This window comes from Acomys minous (assembly GCF_964271855.1).
Source record: "Acomys minous genome assembly, chromosome: 6".
In the NCBI taxonomy this organism is placed as follows: Eukaryota; Metazoa; Chordata; class Mammalia; order Rodentia; family Muridae; genus Acomys; species Acomys minous.
Genome location: NC_140487.1, coordinates 89,170,653 through 89,197,545, shown reverse-complemented (window position 1 = coordinate 89,197,545; position 26,893 = coordinate 89,170,653). Strand labels below are relative to the sequence as shown.

General features: G+C 36.6%; 1 protein-coding gene across 1 annotated transcript in view; it reads right to left on the bottom strand.

The window, feature by feature from the left end:
* Window positions 1-26,893, bottom strand: part of FAF1 (Fas associated factor 1) — a 303,539-nt gene that overhangs the window by 168,091 nt on the left and 108,555 nt on the right. The window contains exon 8 of the mRNA XM_084787058.1: window positions 3,865-3,951. Coding sequence (XP_084643184.1) covers window positions 3,865-3,951 — 87 coding nt within the window. The remainder of the gene's footprint in view (window positions 1-3,864; window positions 3,952-26,893) is intronic.

Sequence of the window (26,893 nt, the reverse complement as noted above, 5' to 3'; positions counted from 1 at the left end):
TGTCACTGAAATGTTAAGCCACCCTACATATTAAGTTATGGCACACTATCCTGGAAAGAAATTAATTATATTTTTGTTGGTAACACATTTCAGACTGTTTACACAGCTGACATTTCTCAGCTGTACCCAATTCGTGCCCTAAGCTGTGAGGACTATTTTGTTTTGCAGCAGATGCCTCCACTTGAGTGTTTTGAGCAAGTATAAAAACAACACCACCTGCAACAATATAGATTACTTGTAAAGCACGAGCTTTACATGTTTTTATATCCTAATGAAACAAAAGTTTCTGACATTTATTTGGCTAGACTCTCTCGGAAGACCACAGTTATGACTTGCTTGGCCTGAACTCAGACAGTGAAGCTAGCAGATCTGCATAGGCACCAGTTAGAAGCTGCCTGGCCCTAAACATCTTTGTTGTGTCAAATCATGCAGCTCAAGGCATATCCTGCCAATGTGGCAACATTTGCTTTGGGGAAGTGTGGACAGGCACCACTTCACAGGTCCTGGGAAAAGGTGCAAATATGAATAATGAGGCACGAGGATGAAGCTTGATGGGGATTCCCTCTCACGCGTGCTGTGACAGACACAGCACCAGACAGTGTTACACTCTGGTTACCTTCAGCTTAACCTGATTACTTCCCTAAAATTATGAAATTACACTGCAACTCTTTGTTAAAAGTAAAACCTTATACAAATATTAAAACATGGATCTCCTGAAAGACTGAACCAAACTAATTCAATGAGTTGAGTAGGATGCAGATTGTATAAGGTGCTTTAGGACAGTGGAATAGGTCCTACTTTGTTTAATTTTCCTGTTACTTAGGAGTTTGTAACTTATCAGCTTATTTCATGGTTTGTATAAGTGTGAGGTCAAAATAATTTTTTCTAAACTCAGAATTTGTAGATTTACTCTGAAGCCTATGGAGTCTTGATTCTAAGACATTTTCTACCTTTATTGTATTTCAACTAGTTATTATTGCCTTTAAGTTGTAGTGACCTTCCAACCTATAAACCACATATGTCACTCAGACCCAGTACTGCTCAGCAGATGGATAATCTGTACTGACTCTATCTTCATGCATTCCTCATCCTGCAGGGAATGTTGTGGCAAACTTCAGGAACCTTTCCATATGCTTTAATCAGTCGATTCTTGCTTATTACACATGAGTTATTTTAAGTACAATGCTGACTGATTTTTTTTTACTGTCTACTGAAAGCCACACAATATAAATATGCTACCATTAATTTTATTTAAAATTGTGTGAGGCAGGCGTGGTGGTCTACGCCTTTAATCCCAGCACTATGGGAGGCCGAGGTAAATTAATATCTGTGAGTTTGAGGCCAGCCTAGTTTACAAAGAGAGTTCAGGACAGCCAAGGCCACACAGAGAAACCCTGTGGTGGAAAGGGTCTGAAACTTAGAGAACTGCAGTGATAGGCTCAGATCTTAAATTATCTACTTCTAATGATGGTATTTATGTCTTATAATGAGTTTCAGACAGCACTAAGAACATTTCTATTTTTTCATGTCTTCTTAGATCCTAACCGAAAAGAAAAGGAAAAAAAAAATCAAATAAAAAACACTAAAGCAAGCAATTACAGCCTTGTTTTTGGCAGTGGCCAACCGACCAATAATTCCAGATATACTATAATACAAGTGCTAGCAAAGAATAGAAGCGCTCTCTGATTATTTAAAAAATTTTGAAACTCACAAAGCATTTCTCCAAAGGCACATAGTTTATAATTTAACTAGACTCAAATAGCATCTTCATAAATAAACTGTCTTAAAATTATCCTGTCTTGGGGCTGGAGAGATATCCCAGTGGTTAAGAACACGGTCTGCTCTTCCAAAGGACCCGGGTTCAGTCCCCAGCACCCACATGGCAGCTCACAGCTGTCTGTAACTCCAGTTTCAAGGGATTTGACATCCTCACACCAATGCACATTAAATAAATTATAAGAAAACGAAACAAAAAATTAATTTAAAAATAATTATCCTGTCTTTCAAAAATAATTTGTTTTAAAATGTTAAATGGAAGAACAGTAACTGTCCAAGCAGGCATAGTGTTTATTACAAAAATAAGAAAAGCTACTTCATGTCTTAGCTACAATCATGACTTGGTATTATACAATGTTTACAAAGTCCTCGAACCTTTTTTTTTTTTTTTTAGCATTATGTATTTTTTAAAATTAGATTTAAATGAGAATTCCTGAAAAATCCTCCCATTTGCATTTTGAAATGTTCATGGACTGGAGAGATAGCTTAGAGGTTGACAGCACACGCTGCTTTTCTAGAGTCCCTGAGTTCAGTTCCCAGCACCTATACTGAGGGGCTTACAACCGCCTATAAATCCAGCTCCAGAGGATCTGACCCCCTCTTCTGTCCTCCGCCACCAACAGAAGCATACACATAAAACAAAAATAAAAGGCGACTGATTCCTAATGACATATTGCTATAGCCATAGGTCAGTGCATCACTCAGACCTCATCAGAAAAGCATCCTCTTGGGGTAGACGGTAATCAATCGAGACTCACAACTGGACAATGTGCAGAGAATGAGAGACTTCCGAGCACCTGGCCCTAAAGCGGATGCCTTTATCACACCCCTATCCTCAAGGCTCAGGAATCTATGGAGAGGAGGGGGTGCAACGATTCCATCAGCCCCAAATGGCAGGCGGCCTCAAAGCAACAGTCACAGATACAAGAGGGTGGATGCACACGCCAGCACACAGAGACTGGAGTACTACTTGGCAGGTAAATTTAAGTCAGACAAAATCCCATTTCTATGAAGCAAAGTGGGCACAAACTCCCACCTCTAGCTAAGAAGTTATTTGCAATCAAGAGCTGCTCGGAGAGGAAAAATCAGTTTTCTTCAACGGAGTGATAATGGGTTTATCAGCCACACACCAGTACAGGCCTCATGTTCAGAGATAGTTAGCACTCACAAAGCAGATGCCAATATACTGTATAAAATTCTCAAAGAAAGAAATAAAAACATTTCAAACGTACAACAACAAAACCAATCCCAAAACAAGATAGTTAGCTGTTAAGAACAGATAAGTAAGTAAATATGGGAAGAAGGGCCAAAACTTCAAGTCAGTGGGATTCTTAAGAGGATAAAAGTTATTCTTTTGGGGCTGGAGAGATGGCTCAGTGGTTAAGAGCGTGGCCTGCTCTTGCAGAGGTCCTGAGTTCAATTCCCAGCAATCACACGGTGACTCACAACCATCTCTAATGTGATCTGATGCCCTCTTCTGGCCTGCAGGTGTACATGCAGGCAGAGCACTGTATACATAATAATGAATAAATAAATCTTTTTTTAAAAGTTATTCTTTTGAAAAAGAGTTAATTATTGGGGAAATAGAGATAGAGATAATTTATATATAATAAAGTATTTATAAATCATTATTATTGAAAGATGACAAGCTAATATTTTCTTGATTTTTTTTATGGTAGTGACTATTTAAGGATATTTATATGAACTGTAAAATATAATCATTTTTAAACTACCAGACCACTGATACACACACACATATATGTTTTCAGTTTAATTTTTAAATATCTATAACTTGGGAAATTTTTCTTTACTTTGAACATCTTATTAATAATAACCCAATATGTTCTCCTCAGCAAAAGTTTAAGTCAAGTGCTGACACTGATATATACAATTACAACATAATGTTAATGTGCTCAGCTTATGGACATTTGTTCTGCAAATGTGTTCCAATTGATCCAATTTTTTTTTTAAACTGACATGGCTTGATGTAAATAAAAAGTTCTGCTAATGGAAAACTCAAAGTATTTGATTCTACTTATAAAAATCAATTATAGTGCAAAAGAAGGCTGTAAAATGGTTATAACTTACTGAGTCATCAGTAGCCGATGGCGGCCAGCCTTCCCATAACTGATGTCGAACAGGTATGCTTGTAAGGTCATACACATTTCTCTTTACCTATAAAAAGGAAGCAATAGAATTAAAACAGGATTTTGACATTATTTTATAATGACAGCTTTAATTCATTTATTTAAGACAAAACACTAATTCATATTTTCTCTTAGCTTTAAAACAATAAGTTAGAGATAATACAAGTTTTTTAAAAATTACAAAAGTTAAAAAATACCATAAATTTAAGAGCAGAATTCCAGTGAAGGCTACGTGAAATATTATTTCAGGTAGTAACTTCCTCTCAAGACTGATGTTTTCAGTGTGCGCCTGTTTGTACAGGTATATAGAAATGTTCATGGGCACACTCAGGAGCCGGAGTCACAGGTGGTTGTCAGCCACCACCACCACCCTCTACCCCACGTGGGTGCTAAGAACTGAACTCAGCTTTTCTTCAGGAATAGCATATACGCTTAAGCACTGAGTTGTCTCTGCAGACTCAGCATGACTGTTGTTGATCACTGGCTAACTTCAAGTATCTCTTCAGTTAAGAAACTTGAGGTAATGGCTCATTGAGAGCTGACTACATTTACACACGTTTATAAGTAATTTAATTTTAAAACTTAGTAATTCAACCAAAAGTAAATGTCAAGTTTCCAGAAAGAGATGAATCTTGGTTGAAGTGTGCAACTTTATACCCTTTACTTTAAAAAGAGAAAAGTCAAGTCAAATAACAAGGTTGTGTAGAGTTCAATTATCTGCTATCCAGCGACTTAAGAAAGATCATATCCAGTGCCCCACTGTAAGGCAGAACAGTGAAGAGCCAGCTTAGAACATGCAGAACTCTGCAAAGGCACCAACCCACACCCCAGCCCACCCACAGGGAGCCATACCTTTCTTTAATTTCTTAGGGTTTTCCCTCCTAAAAAACATACAGAAATTCTATTTCATTCTTCATTTACAATTAAAATAGTTAATTGTAATAATGAAGAGGTAGCCCATTTTAACTAGTTCTCCAGTTTAGTGTACTCTAACATTTGGATTAATTTTGAGATGTGACATGTATCTTCTTCTATAGTTAAGTTTTAATATGGCTGCTCCACAAGCAGCACTAACTCATGCTTCTAAGATGTAGAACCCTAAGTACCATGCTGTCCAGTTACAACATTTTGCTTTCTTATTATTCCTTATTATACACAAACATATCGAAGTTATCTTTACAGTGAAACAGAGATATGCACACACTAAGGCAACAAAACATGGAACTCAATCTACTTTTATCTCTAATGTACACCTTTGGGGGGTGAGATTTGAGGAGCTTGGGATACGGCTTTATCCCCCACTCAATTTCAACAAGCAGCTTTTTTCCAGAGTGTCTTAGCAATGCTCAGGCTACCATGCAGTATTCTGCATAGTCATCACATCAACTTTGGAAATTTTGATCAGTCCTTACCAGTCCAACAACTTAGCCAAAGGCAACTGGCCAGCCTTGAAGTGCTCACTAGTTGAGTCTATTTCATCACAGTTAACCATTAGTGCTCTGAGAGACAAAGGTGCTTCAGCAATCCAAAGCATTATATTCATAAAAGAAAAGGCAGAAAGGAATGTGTGAGGAATCCTTACACTTCAAGAAAAAAAAAATCTTCCCTTAAACTTACATTTGAGTGCCAAGATACACCAGAGATCATCAGTTATTTTTTACCACAATCAGAAAAACTGAGTGAGTGAGTGTGTGTGTATGAGTGAGTGCGTGCGTGCGTGCGTGCGTGCCTGCACACGCATGCGTTTGGAAGGTGGGGAGGTTACTCCAGTGTTGGAAACTTGGACAAACATGATGGGTGCATAAACAAATAACTTTGGAGTTAAATTCCTTAAATTCTACTTTAATTCTAAAGTATAATGAGTGATATTATGAAATGAACAGTATTTTTTTGTTTCATTAATTTATATATAACTGAACTGAGTTGAATGGCATTCCTCTGCTATTGTAAGCCTGGAAAGCATGTTCTGGCTATAGTGCTGTGTTGGTATAAAGCACAATGCCAGACTGATGTGCTGAACAAAAGTGATCAAAGTTAGAGTAATGTTAGCCATTGCACAAGCATTTGGCTTCATTGTCCTTCCCAGAATGACATCTGTTAAGCAACTTGTCACAGAATAAACTAGTTAATGCAGAAAGAACTCAGCTGCGAGAGCACCATGTAAAGCATATTAAGCTAACGTTTGATTGTCCCAATGCAAAGGCTAAATTAATTCATAAAGTACTGAGATTATGACAAAAGAAATATTATGCCAAATCAATCACTAAACAGCAATTTAGTGAAAACAAGTTGGCTTTTCAAAGTTAAGCCTATGCTGTAACCACAGGCAGACTTTCACCATTATAAAGCAAAGTAGTAACAGAATCACCAAAATAATGAGTTTAATGAAAGAGATAAAAATTCCATCACCTTTACTGATGAGTTACTGAATTAACATTTTACATCACAATTGGTTAGTGAGAGAAAAATTTAAAAGTACACAAAGCAAATGTGAAGTTTTTTTTTAAGTAGTCTTTGAGGAACTTGAATGACAAAAACACAGTTGTGTATAAGATGATGCAGATGAATTTGCAGTTCCTATAAAAAAGGACACATAGCTCTCCTACAGGAGGAGGGAGACTAAAGGGAAGCAGGGGGAGGCAGGGCAAACGAGTAGGGGATAGAGATGATGCAGAGAACAGGAAAAGAAAGTGGAGGGGAAAAGCAGAAAAGAGATCGAGTGAGAAGCATGAAGAGAGGAGAAAGGGAACAGCTGTGAGCATCTGAGAAAGGCAGGATGAACAGAGGCTGGCCTACTGCAGCTGGCATGCTCAGCTGATACTACAGTCCCATTTCTGATGCAGTTTCATCTTTAGAGACTGTGAAATTCCAGTTAAGTAAGAACCTGTGACACTTTCACTGGATACAATTTCCTAAGGGACTTTTTTGGGGGGATAGGGATCTTGCACATTTTCATTGATAAGCACTGACTCAAAATCACGCTGAACCTTCAGAATCTTTTCAATCTTGCTTTCTGTTAAGCTCTAAATGTATGAGATTTTAGGTTGTTAACCCATGCAAATGTTTCATTTAGTTCTGAAGGAATGTAATAAATACTTTGGTTGCCAGCTAAACATACTATATTTGAATTAGAGTTCTAGACTAACACAATTCTTTTTTCTGGAGTTTGCTTTCTAGATTTTTCTTAGACAATTTTTCTTCAGCTTCAGATACAAATATATGAGTACACGTACACATTACACACACACACACACACACACACACACACACACACACACACACACCCCAGAATGACTTGAAAAAGGGCAGAATATAGTTCTGATTTATTAGTTACATTCATTGCTGATGTGTATCTACATACAACAACTAAATTTTAAAACGTTAATTATCTCTATTTCAAAATTCATAGTTCTCTAATATTTGTGGGTGTTTTAATATTAAACAGCATAGGCGGAAGAATCACTTTACCATGGCATGCTCAGTAAAGTCATAGGAACTCATCTTTCCCCAGCTTCGCTTTAAATTCACTTAAAATTTCTAACAACTTCTCTTTGAGTAAAATTTCATTGTAATTTCGTAAAGGAAAAATTCTTAGGAAAGTTACCCAACGAAATGGTAAATTTTAAAATTTAGATTCAAGTAAGCTTAAACTCAAAGGAAGTGTTCTTAGTTATTCCCAATGCAAACTAAAGGTCTATAAAGCCTAAAAATACTGATGAAACTGTCAAAACTTTTCTCAGGTAATATTAAATGCCGCCTGGGTATGAGCTGTGGTATAAAAGAAGCAGAGCCAGCGTTCTAACTCTAATGCCATAGCTATTACTTGTGGGCGAATGGGTAGAGCCTTTCTGATACTGAGTACACTCAGCCTTAGAAGAGAATAAAGCAACATCATTTTTGCTTTTCAATGCTATAAAATCCTATGATTTAATCCTGGGTGCAAAAAAGAAGAGCTAAATATAAGCTAAACAAAGACATAATGAGGGAGTTTACAAACATTAAGGCTCTAGTCTTAATTTTCTAAATTAATAGCAGTAGAGTGTATATATCAGACACCAAAGAGAAAAATGAAAATAATTTCAGGTGAGAAAGATATAAAAGCATTTAAAATCAAGTTTTTCTTGGATAAATACATTTCTGAGTCTATCCTTTTCTTATACCTTAATAAAAACATAATTAATATTTCCCCTCATAAAATCTACTGTTAAAATAATGCCTGTCACAGTGGTTTCTGAAGTAACAGTTCCGCCAACTGTGTCATCAGTGAGATTCTGGCCAGAACATTGCTATCTATGTGTTAACAGTTACAATGTTTTAGAATCATTGAAATTGGGCCCATTAGTTTGTATTCATTAAACATTTTAATGTAGGAAAATATATCTAACTGATAGGAGTTCAAAATAGCTTTTAGCTGGTTCTGGGTTTTCTGCTTTATGGTACCAGTGCACATTGTCTTTTAGAAAGTATCGTGAAACAACAGGCATCATTGTGATTTTCCCGCCACCCTAACAAGGAAAAAAAGGCCTCTGGATAGATTAGACCTCAGCTTATCCAAATTTGAAATATATCAAACTATGAGCTGCAACTGGGTGGAACAAGTAAGTATTTGCAATGTTCTGTTTAAATCAAAACAAGGCACACAGACCAGGCTGAGTTCCAGTTTCCTGGCAATCCCTGGTGCTCTGAATGGCTTGTTCTGAACCATTTCTGATTCAGAACACATACTTTGAACACATATTTAATGCCTTTCCTTTTCTTCTTTTTAACATATTGTACATGCACTGCAGTTGTACATGGATTTGTTTTTCTAAGATGCAAGTTGGACCCGAATAAAAATCCTCCCTGAACAGGGGGGGGGGGGGGGGGGGGCAGGGGGGAAACGTCTGAAACCGGATGGTGCAAGGGGAATGAGAAGGTGGCATCAGTAATCAAATGTTAATTAGCAAGCTTTCCCCTTCCCCCAGGGCTGGCCTGTGTGAGAGAATTCAAATCAGAAATCAATGCTCCAAGTGTTTAACTATTACTTCTTCTCATTAACCATTAAAAGACCAAGCAATTTTCTCCTCATAAAAACAGTAACTCAAGAATTTCTTTTTCTCAAATACCATCTTTCCAGAAAACAATGCAGAGGCCTATAAAATTCAAGTGCTTTTCAAGCAGGATCTGAACCAACTGTATCCTGCACTTTAACATCTTTTGATTCTAAATGAATTTTTGATTCTCACAATTGCACCTTCATTCTGTTTTCACCACACTTAGAAAATGTATTTTGCTTCTTCCCTATAGAGACAGGGCAGCCAGCATTTTACACGTTTATTGGGATGGTGATAATAAAGTGAATCAAGTATAGAATCTAGCTCAATAACATACAATTGTAAATGGAATGTGGCCATCATGAAAACCTACTAAAAGTAAGATTAAGCATTTCCACTAGAAAACTCATAACTATACTGAAACTTTGATGAGAATAAAAATACTATAAAAATTGCAAAAGCTACACCATATTTAAAGCAAACTAATCTAAGTTGTGGATTTAAGTAAAAAGCTTATATCCTACTTAAAAGTTAAGTCTATATTTTCTTAACTTTTGGTTTCTCTAACTGGACTTGAATTCACTGTGCAGAGCAGGATGACTTCAAGCACTCTGACCCTCCTGCCTCCGTTACCGGGCACACACCACTGCACCAGGCTGAAGTGGTGCTAAGGAAACACTAATTCATGACTTCATATATGTTATGCTATCACTTTACAAACTGAGCTACATCACCAGCTCTCAAAACATAATTTGAAAGAGATATGAAAGTCTGTGATAGATGAGATAATAGGCTGAACATCAAAAATGTTTTTAAACGGCTAAATATTAACTTAGTGGTGGATAAAGGAAAATTTTAGAGAAATTGTAAAGTTGCAAATAATGATCTAATAAATAGAAGAAGTCAATGATTTTACTACAACAGCAGTCCTTAAAGCAGTAGTGATGTCAGAAAAATTAGAGATGCATATTCCAGGGCCCTGTGCATCCCAGTGTGCTGAACACTCTGGGGGCTTGCATGGTGAGTAGTAACCAGCCCTACAGATAACTCTTTCCAGTCTGACACTTAAGATGTAGAAATTTTATACACACACTGCCCCAGACAGACACACTTCTTTAGCTAGCTGATTTTTAAAATTTTTACAGTCTATGCTTAAGGGGACCTCTCCCTTTTAAGAACAAATAAATTTCTAGAAATCCCAAAATTTTATTTGAGTTAACAGGTTAGGTGTGATTAGATGGCAAATTGATGTCGCTGAAATACTTGAGCCTTGTAAATTTACAATCTCTCAATATATTCTAACATTGTAAAAAGTCATATTTTCTTCTATGTTTTTGTCATAGTGAGCTCATGATAAACTAATAAATATCATGGAAGAAAAGAGTTGGTTTACTGCCCGTAGTGAATAAAGATACAATGCTCTTAAATTTTCCCCTCACATAAAATTAAGTAAATTAATGAGTTTGCACCATCAGGCAGGAAAATGTCAATTAATAAGTAAGACCCAAAAATAATTGCCATAATATACGAACATTTCTTAGAGTCTCATATAAGACAACATTCGTTCAATAAAGCCCAATTTATATTATTCCCACTAATTCAATTTATATACTAGTCTACAAGTGGTGGAACATGTGTTCAGCATGGACAAAGCTCTAGGTCAGATTCTCTAAAATAAGAGAGGACAACAAAAAAGAAAGACAAGACATGATTATTCATGAACCAGAAACACTTCCAACTCAGAGATGTTTTGACTTTAAGTTTGGATTTCATTGGGTAAACAAGATATTTCAGAAGCAATGCAGTAGTTAATCTCAAATATAGGATACATAGTAGCAAATATTTAGCTACAAGCATATTCACTGTAGCCCTGTCAGTAATACACAAAATGATACTATCTAATATCCAGCAGTACCATAGTTAAATAAATGAAATACGCAACACTAAAAGTGGCCATGCTAAGGGAGGAGAGAGCAAATGGCCAGGCAGTTTTAGAATGAGGATGCCAGAAATGTCCTTGGTCCCTATCAGAGGTCTGGAGTGTCTTAAGGGAGTTCTGTTTCCTGTTTTCTTTCCTGGAAACTACAGGAGCTCTTGACCCCAAAGAGCACCTGAATTCCTGGTGGATGAGCCAACTGGGCTGTCCACCTCCCCATGCTTCACACTAACCAGGCAATAAATCTGCAAAGCTATATAGCAGCTTGATGGACCTGCTGCTGCCTTATAGGAACTCTGCCTTCCTTCTCACTAAAGCTTCCTATAGTGAAACGTCTAAGACTTGGCTTTCTATTCAAAGCCTAGCCTTTTCTATTCAAATAAAATACACTATTCTATTCAAATAAAAAATTTATTCTTTGAATTCACAAGACAAGAACTTGGGAGCCACTCACTCAGTGAACACTTTGAGATTCCAGCACCTTTACTGCTGAGTTAAAGCCCACCTGAAGTAAGAGAGAAAGCCTCCACAGCATTCAAAGACCACACTTTTATTATGGTAAAGCAGGGCATGCCAAGTGCATTCTAAAGGCCAGTAAGCCTATTGTCCTTTTCTGCCAGCAAGTTACACTAGATCGTCACCAATTCTATTTGTTTCCAGATGGTCTTTGGTGCTTTTGTACTAACCATGTTAGCAGAGTGGAGCACATCCAACAGACTGTACATTGAAAACTTTTTAATATTTATTATTTGACCCTTTACAGGGGGAAAAGCTACTTCCTGATAGTAGTAGATAGTAGTACTAATTTTGTAAGATGCTGAAAACTAGGGGCTATGGCCATAAACAGAATATCTACACCATCTCCTCTAAAGCTCAGAAAACAAGCCTGATTTCTGCACACGACAGAGCTACAGCACTCTTGCACTCACAGCACTATGACTACCCATACAAGAGCTCAAGTTGGGACTAACAACACACATTGTCATGGAAGGGAGAGGGAAAAGGGTGCCACCCTTCCCTCAGACAGTTTCTTCTGTGGGGCAGCCACTGCTATAAAACACTTGTTCCTACAAACAACCCTAATGAAATGCAATGGGTTTAAAAGAACAAAATAAAAAACAAGATAGGAAAATAGATGAGGGACTAGCTGGAAAGAAGAGCGAGCTTAATGGGAAAGGGAGAAAGTCACTAAGGACAAAAGGAGCGAGCAGGGAATGAATAGGACGGCAATACATTATACAAATGTATGAAAATGTCACAATAAAACTCATTGTGTATAATTAATAGATGCTACCATTTTTTTAAAACTAGAGACTGAGGAACAGCTCAGTTGTAGAGTGCTTGGCTATTATGCACAATGCCCCAGGTTAATCCCCAGTGCCATGAAAAAAGAAAACAACAAAGTTACAAAGTAATGTTCATTTTTGCTTAAATACATGTATATATGTACATACATATACGTACAATATCATTGGTAGAAAAAGAGAAAGATAGACAAAAACATTTAACTTTCTTCTTTCTATTTCATGGGCTTATGACTCAATTACATATCTATATACTTTCTTTTTCATCTGTAATGAGGAAATTTCTATTAAAAGTAAAGACAGTTGTACCAGAACAACCTGGGTTTTTATTTCAGTTGTCCTACTAATGGTCTGGGCGATGCTGAATACAGAAGTGGGAGAGTCCTCAATGAAGTAGTTCCTAGTTTATATTAATGTATTTTTCCCACAATAACTTTTACCTGTATTGTTATCTTTATTTTAGAAAAACAGAAACTGAAACTCAGATAAAGTGATCATTTCAAGCTTCCTACACTTAGGAAATGGTGACTATTGAGTCAAATGAACTCTATAAAACAGCAGGGTTTAGAACCTTTCATAATTATAGCAAATTTCCTAACCTGAATTTTGTCTATAATATAAAAGTTATGGTAAATTATCTTTAAAAGTCTTTCCACCTGACACTTTTACAGTTGTAAGTTGTAAGTAAGGAACTTCTTTCTTCTTCTTCAAGACAGGATCTCATTACCTAATTCAGTCTGGCCTGGGACTCACCTGTCTCAGCCTCTTTGAGTGCTGAGCTTATGGGCATGTACCGCCACATAGAGGCACATTTACTAGTCTATTCTGTGAGACCATTCAACTTACGGTGAACAGTGGCCATTGAGCAGTGACAAGTGAGAGGGCCAACTACAGGCAGTCTCCACAACAAAAGCAAGGAAACCGTTTCTACAGCTGTTGTTCTGAACAAGCAATAAAGTACAGTTGCTGGATGCCAACTGTTGTACTTTTACCTGTTGTACAGGAAAAATAACTGCCAGAGCAAATAGCATCTGGGTACTGTTACATAACTGAATGCTGCTTCCACCGTATGAGTGCAATTCCTGGGGTCACAAATAACAGGAAAGAAAGAGCAACAGACAGAAACACACACACAGAAGAAGAAGAAGAAGAAAGGAATACTAACACGATAAATAAGCTTTGTCATATGACTGTCAGTAAACACTCCTCCATCCTCACTGACCAATGCCTTCCGAGCCTCCTTCAAAGAATTCAACTAAAGTGAAAGAACATGATGAGACTCCCACCACAGCGCTGCTATGTTTGGTACATCAGCCTGTTCTACCTTGTCATTCCAGTTTTCTCTTTCTCTATCAACCAATGGACACTCTTGCCAACTTCTAATTTATACTTATGAGTTGGATAGGTAAAATTCTTATTTCTAGATACAGCTTTGTTGTATCTGCAACTCCTATGAGTTCTAAAATGAAACTATATCTCTGCAAAAGAGGATGTGGGCAATGCTTTTAAGCTTCTGTGCATATCATTTTTGTTTTCCCCCCCTAGAATTGAAATTTTACTTCAGGTGAATTAATTCATATACTTATGCTACAAATACACACAAGCAAATTAATCTACTTGCTTAAATATCCTTCATTTAATTAATGCCTAAGTTACAATGATAAAGCAGTTTTCAAATACTCTTAACTAAAGAGGACAGTTGAATAAACATTTCAAAATTTTAAATATTGATATTTTTGGCAAGTAACCATTTTGTAATGTGGGAATAAGAAACAAAACAAGCAAACAAAACCCTATCAATCCTCCCTACTCTGGCAGTGTCACACTGAACCATGATGTTTATATTTGCTTTGCTGCATTCTGCTACCCATGCAGCCTTTGCTTTCTCTGAGACGTGAAAAAAGTGGTGGGAACCATCAGTAACAGAACTGCAGTCTATAATCAGGTCTCTAATAATTTTATCTTTTCTTGTTAACAAAAACATGCAAATAACAAAAGCAACAAAAGGACTTAGTGTTAGGGTCTGCCATGAATACTAACGTGGCCTGGGGGTGTGGTTCGTCAAGTGAAAATAAACCATTCAAGTCATCCACATCAAGAAGAAAGTTTGGGAACAACCAGAGCAGTGTTTGCATTTGGAGCTGTGGAGTCAGAAGAGTTGCATTTCCCTTGACTCTGCTTAACTTGGGCACCGGAGACAACATACTTAATCTCTCCCTTAAGAATGGGGAACTAAGTTTCTGCAAAGAAGAGATCCATGGTATTTAATAGTACATTTGATTAGATTTTAAAATTCTAACTTACCACTTTCCATGATCAGATTTCACTGTTATTCTAAGGGAGATGTAGGTGAAAGAGAAAAGAGACCATCTTCAGAAAAGTAGCTGTGTTGGCCAAGAGCAAAGTTACAAAAGGATAAGCACAAAATTACACACCTAGTTAACTTTGACTGAATGAAACAGAGCTGGAAACTGCCTCCAAACACCCACTGAATGGCACTATAAATGAAAGCCTAATACACACCAAACTCTAAGGAATGAGGCTGCCAATGTTCAGAAGCTCTATTTAAGTGGCTTTTAATTAAGGCAGCTAAAATCCTAACCCAAGGGTTTCACTAGGTTTTAAGGCTGGTTCTAAAATGGAGATACAGCTTATTTAGAAAGAAAATACTAGAAACACCCTAGCATTATCAGTTAATGTATTATTAAGATGGGGGAAAAATTAACGACATGATTCATTAAATAAGTACACATTCTAAATAAACTCTCTGAAGTCTCCTGTTTAAAAAAAAAAAAAAAGATTACTCCTATTTATTCATTAACAAAGCTATTCCTTAGCTCATCCCTGCCATAACCTGTTCTATTCAAAAACCATATGGGAAAAGACATAAAAAACTGCCACAAACCATGGACTTCTGGTATTAGTGCTACACACAGCATACCCCTATTCATTCTTCTGCCTCCCTTGTTTAATCTATCATTAAGATGCAGTGACCCTACACTAAATTTAAAGCAGATCCTTCCTTCCTCCCATGCCTAAATTCACATACTTTTCTAGTTGGGGATGCCCTCAAGTATTAACAACTCGACGGGGTTTCACTAATCTCAGCTCTGAACTATGGCATGCTATAGAACCAAGAAATTGCTGTTTTACGTCTCTAACTATGGAAGCTCCATATAAAATGACCATATAATTTATTTAATAAGATAAAAGAAGAAAATCACAACTTTTTTTTAAACTGTATATATGACAGAAGAGGTATATGGAGACATTGCCATGTTGTCTTTATAAGACATAGAAGCCTGACTTCAACTATATCCAGAATTTTAAATAATGGTTAAATTTTCAGGGATTGGCCATTTTAAAAATAAATGATAGCGCAAAAAGAAAAAAAGAAAACCTACGTTGATCTAAATATATGGTTGATAAATATACAGGAAAATTAGGTTTAAGAAAGTATTTTAAGGATAAACTCAATTTTTAAAGTATAAAGAAAAACCTCTAGTGACAATGAGATAACACAAAGGATAGAGTTACATAAGATAGTCTACTGAAAGTACAAATCATATAGTTAAATTATTTTTTCAAAGTGACACTTTTATTGTTTTAATCATTTTAATAAGAACTATCAATGGGAAATATTTAGTACTCCGAAATTGAAGAATAATTTAAAAGTACAAATATTTGAAAAAATCATAACTATAGAGCTATACTATAATTATTAAAGTCAACATGACAAAAGTTTCTTTTAAGTGTAACTTAGGTAACTGCTACACTATTTAAAATAGACCCTAATTATTGGCAATTCCTTCACTGTAAAACTGTTTACCTGAGAATGAGAATAGAGTAATTTACATGATACTACAATAATTAAAATGTTGTGTTCCTGACAGTTCTTATTTTTCAGAGTTATAATTCAAAATATATTTGGGGGTCAGGAAAGAGGGCAGAACCCTTAACGTATGTATGTGGCAGGTTTAGAAGACATGGAAGCTGTAGGGCACTGCAGTCACCACCAGCCTGAGTGCCCCACCTTACTCAGGAACCTCTTCCCACGTGCCCTCAGTACAGCAAAGAAAATGCTAGGATGTTTGGGGAGCACGTCTCTTAGATTCCATTAACTACTTAATGTAGTTGGAATAAAAATATGTAAATAGTTGTTTACAATATGCATATGGGGTTTTTTTAATAGGTAAATTTTTTAAAAAGGAAAGAAAATGGGAGAAAGTATAGATGGGACACTAAAGAATTAATACCCAAACTTCTGTCCACAGGGAGCTGGAGAGAGCTTGGTGGTTAAGAGCATGTACTACCCTTGCAGGACCCATATCAGGTAACTACAACTGCCTAGAACCCCAGCTTCAAAGGACCCCACGTCTCTGGTCTCCAGGAGCACCTGTACTGATATGCACATTCCTATCCACATAGACTTTTCTGAAAAAATAATCTACCTCCAAACAAAAAGTTGATACTCACTTTATTATTCTTAAAAACTAAAAACGACATATATTAGCGTGACCACGGTGAATCAGTAAATTAGTGTGCATATTTTAGGGATAGTATATGATACTACTAGCAAATGGAAAGAGAACTTCCCCTTGGACTTACAAACTGAGAACTCAGTTCCAGCTTTATCAGGCACATTCACTTGAGTGTTAATAATTCATGAGCATTCACTCAGTTGTCCAGCCAGACGACAAGCGTGTATTGAACATGTAATGTAAAGAAGAGATTAATCCATAACAGTGACGATGACAGAGTCTTTGCCTTCATGGAGCTTATATTTGTACATGTATTGTAGTAAGGAACAACAGGTGGGAGTGGGTAAAGCAAGATAATTTAAGAGGAGGTGCTACAAAGGATGGTAATAGATTCCTAGTTATTTCCTGTGTAAGGTGGGTTGAAATCTTGATAAAAATGTACAGGTGCACGCAGAGAGACTACAAAATGCAAAGGTTCGGTCAGGTGCTTTACATACACACCTATACGTTACCTGGTTCAATGCATTCATTCCTTCTTTAAAAAATAAACTAAGGGCCCAAATGCCTACTAAATAGCAGAAGGAGGATTCAAAGGGAACTCTAAGGGACACAGAGGCACTTTATATTTTACTGCACCGTAACAACTCCCTGAAAACTAAAACCAGAAAATGTGCTTTTTCTGTAATCATCTCATTCCCTACCCCCCAACCTAACCACACCCACTACCAAAGAAATGTTACTGGTACTGTCCTCCTGCTTAGCAAACTCTTTCCTGCATAGATTTGGGACATGTTTTACTTCAGTGAGACTAAATAATCATAAATACCAACTTACTGTCATGTACAAATTAATAAAGTTTATTATACTGATAGCTAACTCAAAGGGATATTTCAGAGATTCTGATCAAAGATATCTTGTCTTCAAACACAGTTGGGTGTTGTTTGTATGTTTTTCCTCGAGTGACTAGATATTGTCATGCATTCCAAAATAAATGCAAAGTCCATTTGATCATATTTTATTTTAGTCATGTTTCACTGCACTTTGCCAGTACTGAGTAAATTCAAGTATGCCCAACCTTGAAAACTGTGGCAGCCTGGCATCCGCATCCAGTAAAAGCCACGTTACCCTGAGCACTAGTCTTCCTCACCTCCATATTACAGCCCATTCTTTATGCCGTACATTGTAAAAGAAGAGACGGTGGGAACACACGACTCTTAATACCAAGCTGCAGTGGGCTTCATTTCTAATCCTGTGCATTTCAGGATGATACACCCCCCCCCCTCTCTCTCTCTCTCTCTCTCTCCCTCTCTCCCTCCCTCCTTTTTGTTTTTGTTTTTGGAGACAGGGTTTCTCTGTGTAGCCTTGGCTGTCCTGGACTCACTTTGTAGACCAGGCTGGCCTTGAACTCACAGCGATCCGCCTGCCTCTGCCTCCCAAGTGCTGGGATTAAAGGCGTGCGCCACCACGCCTGGCACCCTTCTGTATTTCTATACTTATGTATGTATATGATTCTTTCCCTTCTCTATTTCTATACTTCCGTGTGTATATAGTTCTTTCCTTCATCTATCCAACATTCATGAAACATTTTCTAAGTTATAGACTCTTTTACATACACCATTGCAGCAATCTCAAATGACAACGTTTAGAACTACCAGACAAGTAACAGATTTGAGTGCAACATGACAGGAAAATGGCCCATGTTACTTTTGAGGAAACGTATTGATTTGTTATGAATTATCAGTTGATGAACATGTCCTATCCAAGACCACTCTAGACCAGCCAACAGCATAAAAACTGTGAGCCTCAGCACCACCAGAGCATTTTAGTTCTTTAAAATAAGTGAAGAGATCTAGTTTTGATTACTGTTTTTGTTTTAAAAGTGAAATACATAGTCTAGCTTTTAAATATTGGCAACAGTTCAAATTTATCTCCAAGTGGTGGCAAAAAAACAATACTGCATTGACAGTTTGTAAAGCCCTGTAGGAAAGTCACAAAAACAGATAAAGATGTGATATCTTTGCCTTACAGGAAGTCACAGCCCTCTAGAAAATTACACCCAGAAACAAATATGTATGATACAGTGTGACACTTAAGAATGCTAAAGACATCAATAAAGTATCAGGTGGTGCAGAGAAGAGCAACTCTAATGACCGCAGCTCCCATTTATTGAGTGCCAGGGAATTGATCCAGGTACTTTGCACATTTCATGTTCAGATCAATCTTAGGAGCAGGGAAGGGTCCTGCTTTATTATGTGGCAAACCTGCGTTGAACTTTATTATTTCCAACCTCAAAAATATGTTTTCTCCTAACGTATCACACTAGCACTGCACCACTCCAAACCAGTGGTAGTTTTCAGAGGATCAATCATAAAAACATTTGAAAATAAAAATAATTTCTCTTTCATTCAACTTATTTTGAGGAAAATACTGTATATTCTCTAAAGCAATACTTAATATATATCTTTGAACATTACTGTCTGAATTATAGCTGAAATTCTAAAGGGTAAAATAGGTGCATATATTCAACATGTAATAAAACTTATTAAATGGTTTACTTAGCAGACATTTAAATAACATCCACTATGTCGAAATACTCTTCTAAGCATTTCATGGATTAAAAAACAGCTATTTCCATGCCATTAATAAGCCTCTCCAGGGTGGAGTGATGGCTCAGCAGTTAAGAGCACTGGCTGTTCTTCCAGGAGACCCAAATTCAATTCCCAGTGCCCCCACAGCAGCTCTCAACTGCCTATAACTTCTGTTCCAGAGGATGTGACACGCTTATACAGACATATGCAGTCAAAACACCAATGTACATAAAATTAAAAAAAATAATTAAAAAAAGATAAGCCTCTCCATTTCACTTGTAATTAAGAAAATTAAAATATACCATTCTCTCATTTCAACTAGGCAACAACCTTATTACTGTTTATATTAACTTTTAGAATAGCGTATTGTGAAACAAATCCTACCAAATAGTTAACTAAAACAGAAAACGCCAATTTACATTGTTATAGTTTAAGACTCTTTAATAAAGCTGCTGCCCCTTAAAAACTAACAGTTGACTTCAAGCCCTTCACTGCCCCAGTCAGTTTTGACCACACAACTCTTCCATTGCCCCTTCCTCTTAACCTCCAAACTACTCCACAATACACAACCTAAAAACTGCATCAGCAATTTCAGTACTCACCCTCAAGTCCAAGCAGCACTGGACTCATAGACTAGTATAAAGGGACTGAGTAACCAAATAACTTTACTCTAAGGAAACCACAGGGTGCTTGAGTATGTCAAGCTCATTTTGAAGAGCTAGTTCATTGGTGTCAGTGTTAAGTATACATCAAGGGCAAATCACTGGCTAGGGTACTGTAGAGAATCTGTTTTTTCTACAGTCTATATATTTCATAAAACTCACAATTTTTAAGCAAATCACATGGAAGAGGGCAATAACTGAACAATTTATAAAGCAAAAATAGCTAACATTTTAAAAATACATCTTTTCTATGGAGACCCCCTTATATTACAATATAATAGTTGATACACAGTATTTTGCCACTACTACTCGTGGCTACAAAAATCACTGATGAAGCCAGTACTGATTATTGAAAAGGTGTTGATACTGGGTTTAAATTGTCAACTTCATTTATTGCTTTATTGATTCAACTAGCCATCCAATCCCACATGCTGTCTACACCAGCACACACCCAGCAACTGTGCTGAATAGAAGGCAATCTCCCCACTTCACAGCTGATAAAAATGCACCTACAGATCTGGGCAATTGACGGTCTTACTTTTCCACTCAGGTATGTAATAGTCAATATAAGGATAACATACCCCAAATGAAACTATCTCCATACATAGTCTTCTGTCATTTCAGAAAATACGACCACTAACTCTGCTACTTATATAAAAACCTAGGACTCATCACACCCCAACCCCAAGTTGGCCATCCACTGCTTTTCATCCAGAACAAGGCCGCTCTCATCCCCCAGCTAGACTAGAACGCTGCTGCCTCAGTGATCTCACTTCTGCCTCCTGCAATCCATTCTATAGTAAGTAAGATGGTGTGATTCCCCTACCTAAAACCTCTAAAGGAATTCTACTACACCCCAGCTTTCAAAATTAATAACATCATTATCCTCCTTAGCCATGAGTTATTTGTTTAAAGATAAATTCATGACCAAAGCTGATTCAGTTAACTCAGCTTCAATATTTTTTCCTGTAATAGAAAAGTACTACTGACATTACAAACTGGCAGAAGAGAAACACTAGTCCACTGCATGTAGCTACTACTGCATCTCACTGCGGACACACTGACCAAAAACAAAAACAAAACCTAGCTCAAAAGAAGAAACCAGAAACCAACAACTGCTTAGTGCTTGACTTATGTTACACTTACTAATTACTCAAACATTTAAAAATGATTTAAAAAAAAAAAAAAAGACTAGCCAGGCAGTGGTAGCACACACCTTTAAGCCCAGCACTAAGGAGGCAGGGACAGGCAAATCTCTGTGAGTTTAAGGCCAGCACGGTCTACCGAGTAAGTTTCAGGACAGCCAGGACTACATAGAGAAAAGATATCTGGGAAAAGCAAACCAAACAAACAAACCACTATTACCACAACAACAAGAACAACAACAACAAACCCTATCAAGTGCCAACCACTCTATAACATCGACAACAGATAGAACTTGATGTGACTTAAGCATGAAGGGAGCCTTTCCCCCTGCAGCTTCATTCTTTCCTTTCTTTCCATTTGGAGTATATTTAGTTTTAGAGACCCAGTCAAAATACGGCATCCTGAAAAAGCCTTCTGTCAGCCATACAGGTAACACTAACCTCTGTCCACATTATCTACCATTAGAATTTTGTTATGGCCTGGAGCCCCTCCAAAGAAAGACTCAGGTACTGACGGCTTCTCCTCAAACACAAACAGTACTCAAAGTTCAGGTCCAGAAAAGATGAATCATGAGAGTTCTGCCTTCTCCAATGAATTAATCCAGTGATGGAATCAAACTTTAAATAAATTTCTGAAAGGTACTGGTATTATGAAAGGTAAGGCCTTTTTGAAAAAAAGCCATCAAAGAGGTGTCTTTGAAGGGAGCTTTGCCTGGTCCCATTCAGCCTCCCTCTGCTCCCCAGGCACCACGAGGTAAGTTTTGATCTGCAACAGACTCCCTCCCTATCATGATGTTCTGTTTCCCATAACCTTAGAAACAAGGGATCCAGGTAACAGTGGACTGAAACTTCTGAAACTGTGAGCCAACATAAATCACTCCTTTTATTTTTTAATGTCTGTCACGATGAAAAGTCTAACGGAAGCACCTATTATTTCATCTTTAATATGTTTATCTCCTCAGATAAAAATTCCACATGCAAATTATCTAGTCTCCATACAAGCTATAACCAGGTGCTTAGCACACAGCAGGAAGACCTTAAGTACTAAATATTTCCTTTATAATGTCAGGATCTTAAGGTAAAAGAAAAAGAAACTCACTTTCTCAGGAGGGGGCAGCCTTTGAAAATGGTCTTAACCAACTTTTTAGATACAGACATAAAGAATAAAAGCAGTTGAAGCAGAAGAAGTTCATACAACACTCAGTTACAAAGAGAACAATTATCACTGTTTTGTAGATGGAGCAGTCAGAACCAAGGACCAAGTGGTGATAAAGACTTCTCTTGAGGAATCCACACCAACTGTCCTCCTGAACCTGCCCATCCCATCCGCTGTCCTCTCTTCTTCATCTTAAAAGTGAGTGCTTTATGTTTCAAGTATTTTTAATAATTTAACTGCACTAATGTAACTATAAAAGATATCTGGAATCTGGAATATGTCACTATCTCAAAGATGAAAAACTGAGGCACAGAGAGCTGAGTAACTATTCCAGATCAGTTAGTAGGTTAGAGAGCACAAAAAGCTAGATCAACATAAGAGGGGAGTAGAGTCTGTTCACTCAAAAGGTTCTTAGCATCAGTAAAATTTTACTGCAGTTATTCAAGTAGGTGCTAAGGTTGCTTCAAGGAATAAGATTCCCCGAATTCAAGAAATACATTCACAACTTCATTGTACATCCTAACACTACAACCTTAGTCTACTATCATTAAGGATTTATAATTTACATGACCATACATAGTTGAAGAAAATAATTTTCAATAAAACCTCTTTTGTATTTATTAAATTTCAATCCAGTACTCCTAAAATATTTTATAAGTGAATATAAAAGCTTAACACAGTCTAGTTAAAATGTAAACAAATAATTGCACATGTAAAATGAGAAAAGGAGCAATTGCTATATATATTTTGTATGTATTTGCAGTGGCACAAACACTGTGAATACGCATATTGAAATAACTCAAGACCGTGCACTTACTTTAGTAAAATGAGAACCACAGATACTAACAGTTAATACAATTTTAATAGGACCACCAAAAAGGCCTGACAGCATAGTCCATTGCTGAAGAATAGCCAAACAAGAATAAAGTTCTAGAATTTTGGACATTGTATCTCTGCATCCAGGTTAGAAAGAGCTTGCCTTGAAAAGAAAAAAAAAGGAGTCTAGATTATAAAAGAAAGTGGCTTTTACGGCATACGCAGCATGTTTTGAGACTACTGGTTTTTTTTCCCACATGGAACTAATTATGAATCTGAATAAGGGAATTAAGACAGTAAAATAACCTTTTCCAAATAAATAAATAAATAAAAACTTAGTTCTGATAGAGTGTAACAGACTGATAACAGGAATATCTAATGTTTTATAAAATTAATGTTAAGGTGCCATTGGTAGCCTTATCACAAAATAATCTTTAACTTTTTGTTCTCTACTTCTCTGCATTACATAGAGAAGAATATTTAATAAGATGCTTCCAAACAGAACTAACTCCTAGTGTTCTATCACTTTACTAAGAAAACATGAAAACCTGCCAGAGACTAAGAACTTCAATGCCAAACATAAGATGTGGTGTGATCTGGTCCAAACAACTCTCCAAAGCAACAGATCAGAATCCTGAAAGTTTCAACTTATTTACAAGAAATGAAAAGTGTCTCTGATGGTCTTTTTCTTTAGTTAGAACATTTAAGCGCAGCATTTAGGTGGTATCTACTGACGCACAATCAACAGAAGGCAATTATAATACAGAAAGAGGAAGCTGCTTCTTCAGGTACAAGCTAACCATACATTGTAAGGAACAAAGCACTATGCTTAGAATCAAGTTGACTTTTAATAATATGCCTAAGAAGAGAAGCTGATTTTCAGTTTCATATGCTTTCCTCCTCCCCTTCCCCTGTTTTTTTTTTTTTTTGTTTTTTTTGTTTTTTTGTTTGTTTGTTTGTTTGAGACAATGTCTCATGTAGCTCAGGCTGGCTCAAAATTGCCATGTAGACAAGGATGGCCTTAAACTCTTGATCCCAAGTTCTGGGACTATAGCCTTGTACCATTATGCCTGGCTGCATGCTTTTTATTTCTAATTTTATGATGACTTTGACTGTTAAAAAGCAAAAAGGTAATTAACTACCTGGTATAATTTAATGAAATTTTTAAATGTTTATTATTCTTTACATATGATTTAATAATAGCTTCATACACACATTCTTTAAAAAAATTAGTACATTTAAAAAGTCTAACACAACTAAGAACCTTCTGTTTTAACTGATCAGTTTCAACAGCTTAACTTTTCTATAGAATAATCAAGTATTTATTAAAATATGGTCACTTGGTTAGAATGTTTTAATTAAATTGCTTTAGTAACTAGGTCAAATCAAATTGCCTGGAGCATATTTTGGAGTAGAATCCAGTAGCTAATTACCAAAGATACACCATAAGAAAAAGAGTGCACTTGCAACTCATTAGAACAATGTGGATGTTTTTGTTCTTTGAAGAAAATCAGGAAAAAGGCATGTCTAACATTTTTTATCTTACTGGTTCAAAGTATTTAATCTACTGACTAAAATGAGAACACACAATAAGCTTAAAATTTGTGTTGCTCATCGACTGACTTATGAAAGTTCCTGCTTAAGAAAGCAGATTACCTACATATTGATTACATACTAGCACAACAGACTTTTGGACAGGGACTTCAGATACTATGGACAATTGCAAATATTATGTATAGACCACAAAACACAATTTCTGATTAACTTGATAGTTCTAGTATTTAACACTTACATGTTAAGGTTTGAACATGTTTACCTTTAAAATTTTTTTAATTATAAATTATTTCAAATTTAGATGACAGTAAGTATCACTTAGAACTGTCAGAGAACAGTTCATTAAAACACACAGATAAGGCTATAGAGGATGTCTTAGAAAAAAATTTAAAACTGTACTGACTTAAGTTGAATTTAAAATATATTTTAGGGGCTAGGAAGATGGCTCAGCAGGAAGTGTTTGCAGTGTAGGTGTAAGGACTTGAGTTTTGCAGACCATGGCTATAATCCTAGAGGTCCCATGGCAAGATAAGAGGCAGAATTCCCAGAGGCTCTAGGATAGTCAGCCTGAAAGTGCAGCAGTGAAAAAACAGGAGACTGCCTCAAACAGGGTAGAAGAACAAGAGTTTAGTTTGTTGTCTTACCTCCATACATGCCCCTTGTCATCTGTGTGTTCAAACAGGTGAATATATGCACATACAGACACCACACACACAGACACAAATTAAATAATTTTTAAAAAGATAGTATTTTCCACAATGCTGCTGTGGCATAACTGACAGGACTCTTGCCAGAACACCAATACAAGTTGTCTTAACGCAGTAATTTAAAAATACTATCTCACGTACCCAACACATTACACCTTGATATCTTTTTAGTTATAACATTTTTGACTAGGGAGAAAGGAAATCTTTCATCTAATAGGAGGGGGTTCACACTAAATCCTAACATGGATGTTGAAAGGTGGGTGGTCAGATAAGCAACATACCAAAGCTTAATGGCAGCAAAATCATAGCAGAAACAGCTTATCACGGTGAACACAGAGAAAATGCCATCTTTACTGTGTTAGGAAACACGTGCTTAGCAACCTTGACTTCCAAATAGGCTTAAGAAGGCTCTGAAACAGAAAGAAGCTGCAGCCTTGGATAATGGGCCATTACAAAATATACACTAGGTCTGGAGGTTCAATCACCACAGCAGCGGTCAGACCAGAGGAGTAAAGCAGCTGTTTGTTTGCTTGCTTGTTTGTTTGTTTGTTTGTTTCTAAGATAAGGCCTTTCTATGCTACCCAGCTTGACCTTGGACTCTTGGACTCAAATAATCCTAATGACTCACTTCCTTCCTGAATACTATGATACAGATATGCAACACTGCGGCCATGAAAATGTTATTTGTTTTCCATTTTACAAAATTGCCTTATCGATATCTTTATTCTTCATACTAAGTGTTCACTCTATTGTCAAACATGCATCTACTACAAAATATGACAAAAATATTGATGGAAGCACAATGTAAAATTAGTCACAGAAACTTTGTGTTGATGTAAATAGTCTCTCATGATAGTATCTCTGCTACACACAAAAGCTGGCAGCAACCCTCTTGAAATGCTACCTTCAAGTCCCAGTGCAACAAATACCATAAAATAATCAGTAACTCCTTTCATGTATTTAGGCCAATGCTTATGAACTGTGGGTCCATAAAGTTTTGAAGCACTTAATAATTTTAAATTAAGGAATTCTCCTGGTTTTGCTACAATAAAAAGGGAAACATAGTTACTATCTTTAAACTCTTAGCAAGCACAGGTGATGTGAAACTTGGTGATCTCATCCTCGTCTTCAGGCTTTGTCCTACTCTTCCTTTCTGGAACGATGTGCATTTTATTAGTGTAGCTCTCTTATATGCCCTTCACATTCCACATTCACTTTTTACTTTTAAGTGGACATTTCAGCTATTTTCAGAACTCAAAAATTTCTCAGTCACTACCACCAAACAAGATCATTTTCATCACTCCAGAAAGAACTCCCTCCCATAAACAGGCAAAGTACATACATAGATATGTCCCCAAAATAGATAAACAAATATCCAACAAACACATCAACCAATGTTTTACCAATCATAAGCCATTAAAAAAATGTAAACCAAAATGACAGCAAAATACCAATTTATGTCCAACAGTATGGTTAATCATAAACTTTTTATGGGTATAAATGTTTGCCTGCACATATGTATGCACACCACGTGTGTGCCTGGTGCCAGAGGAGGCCGGAAAAAGGCAGCAGATCCCTTTTCTGGAAC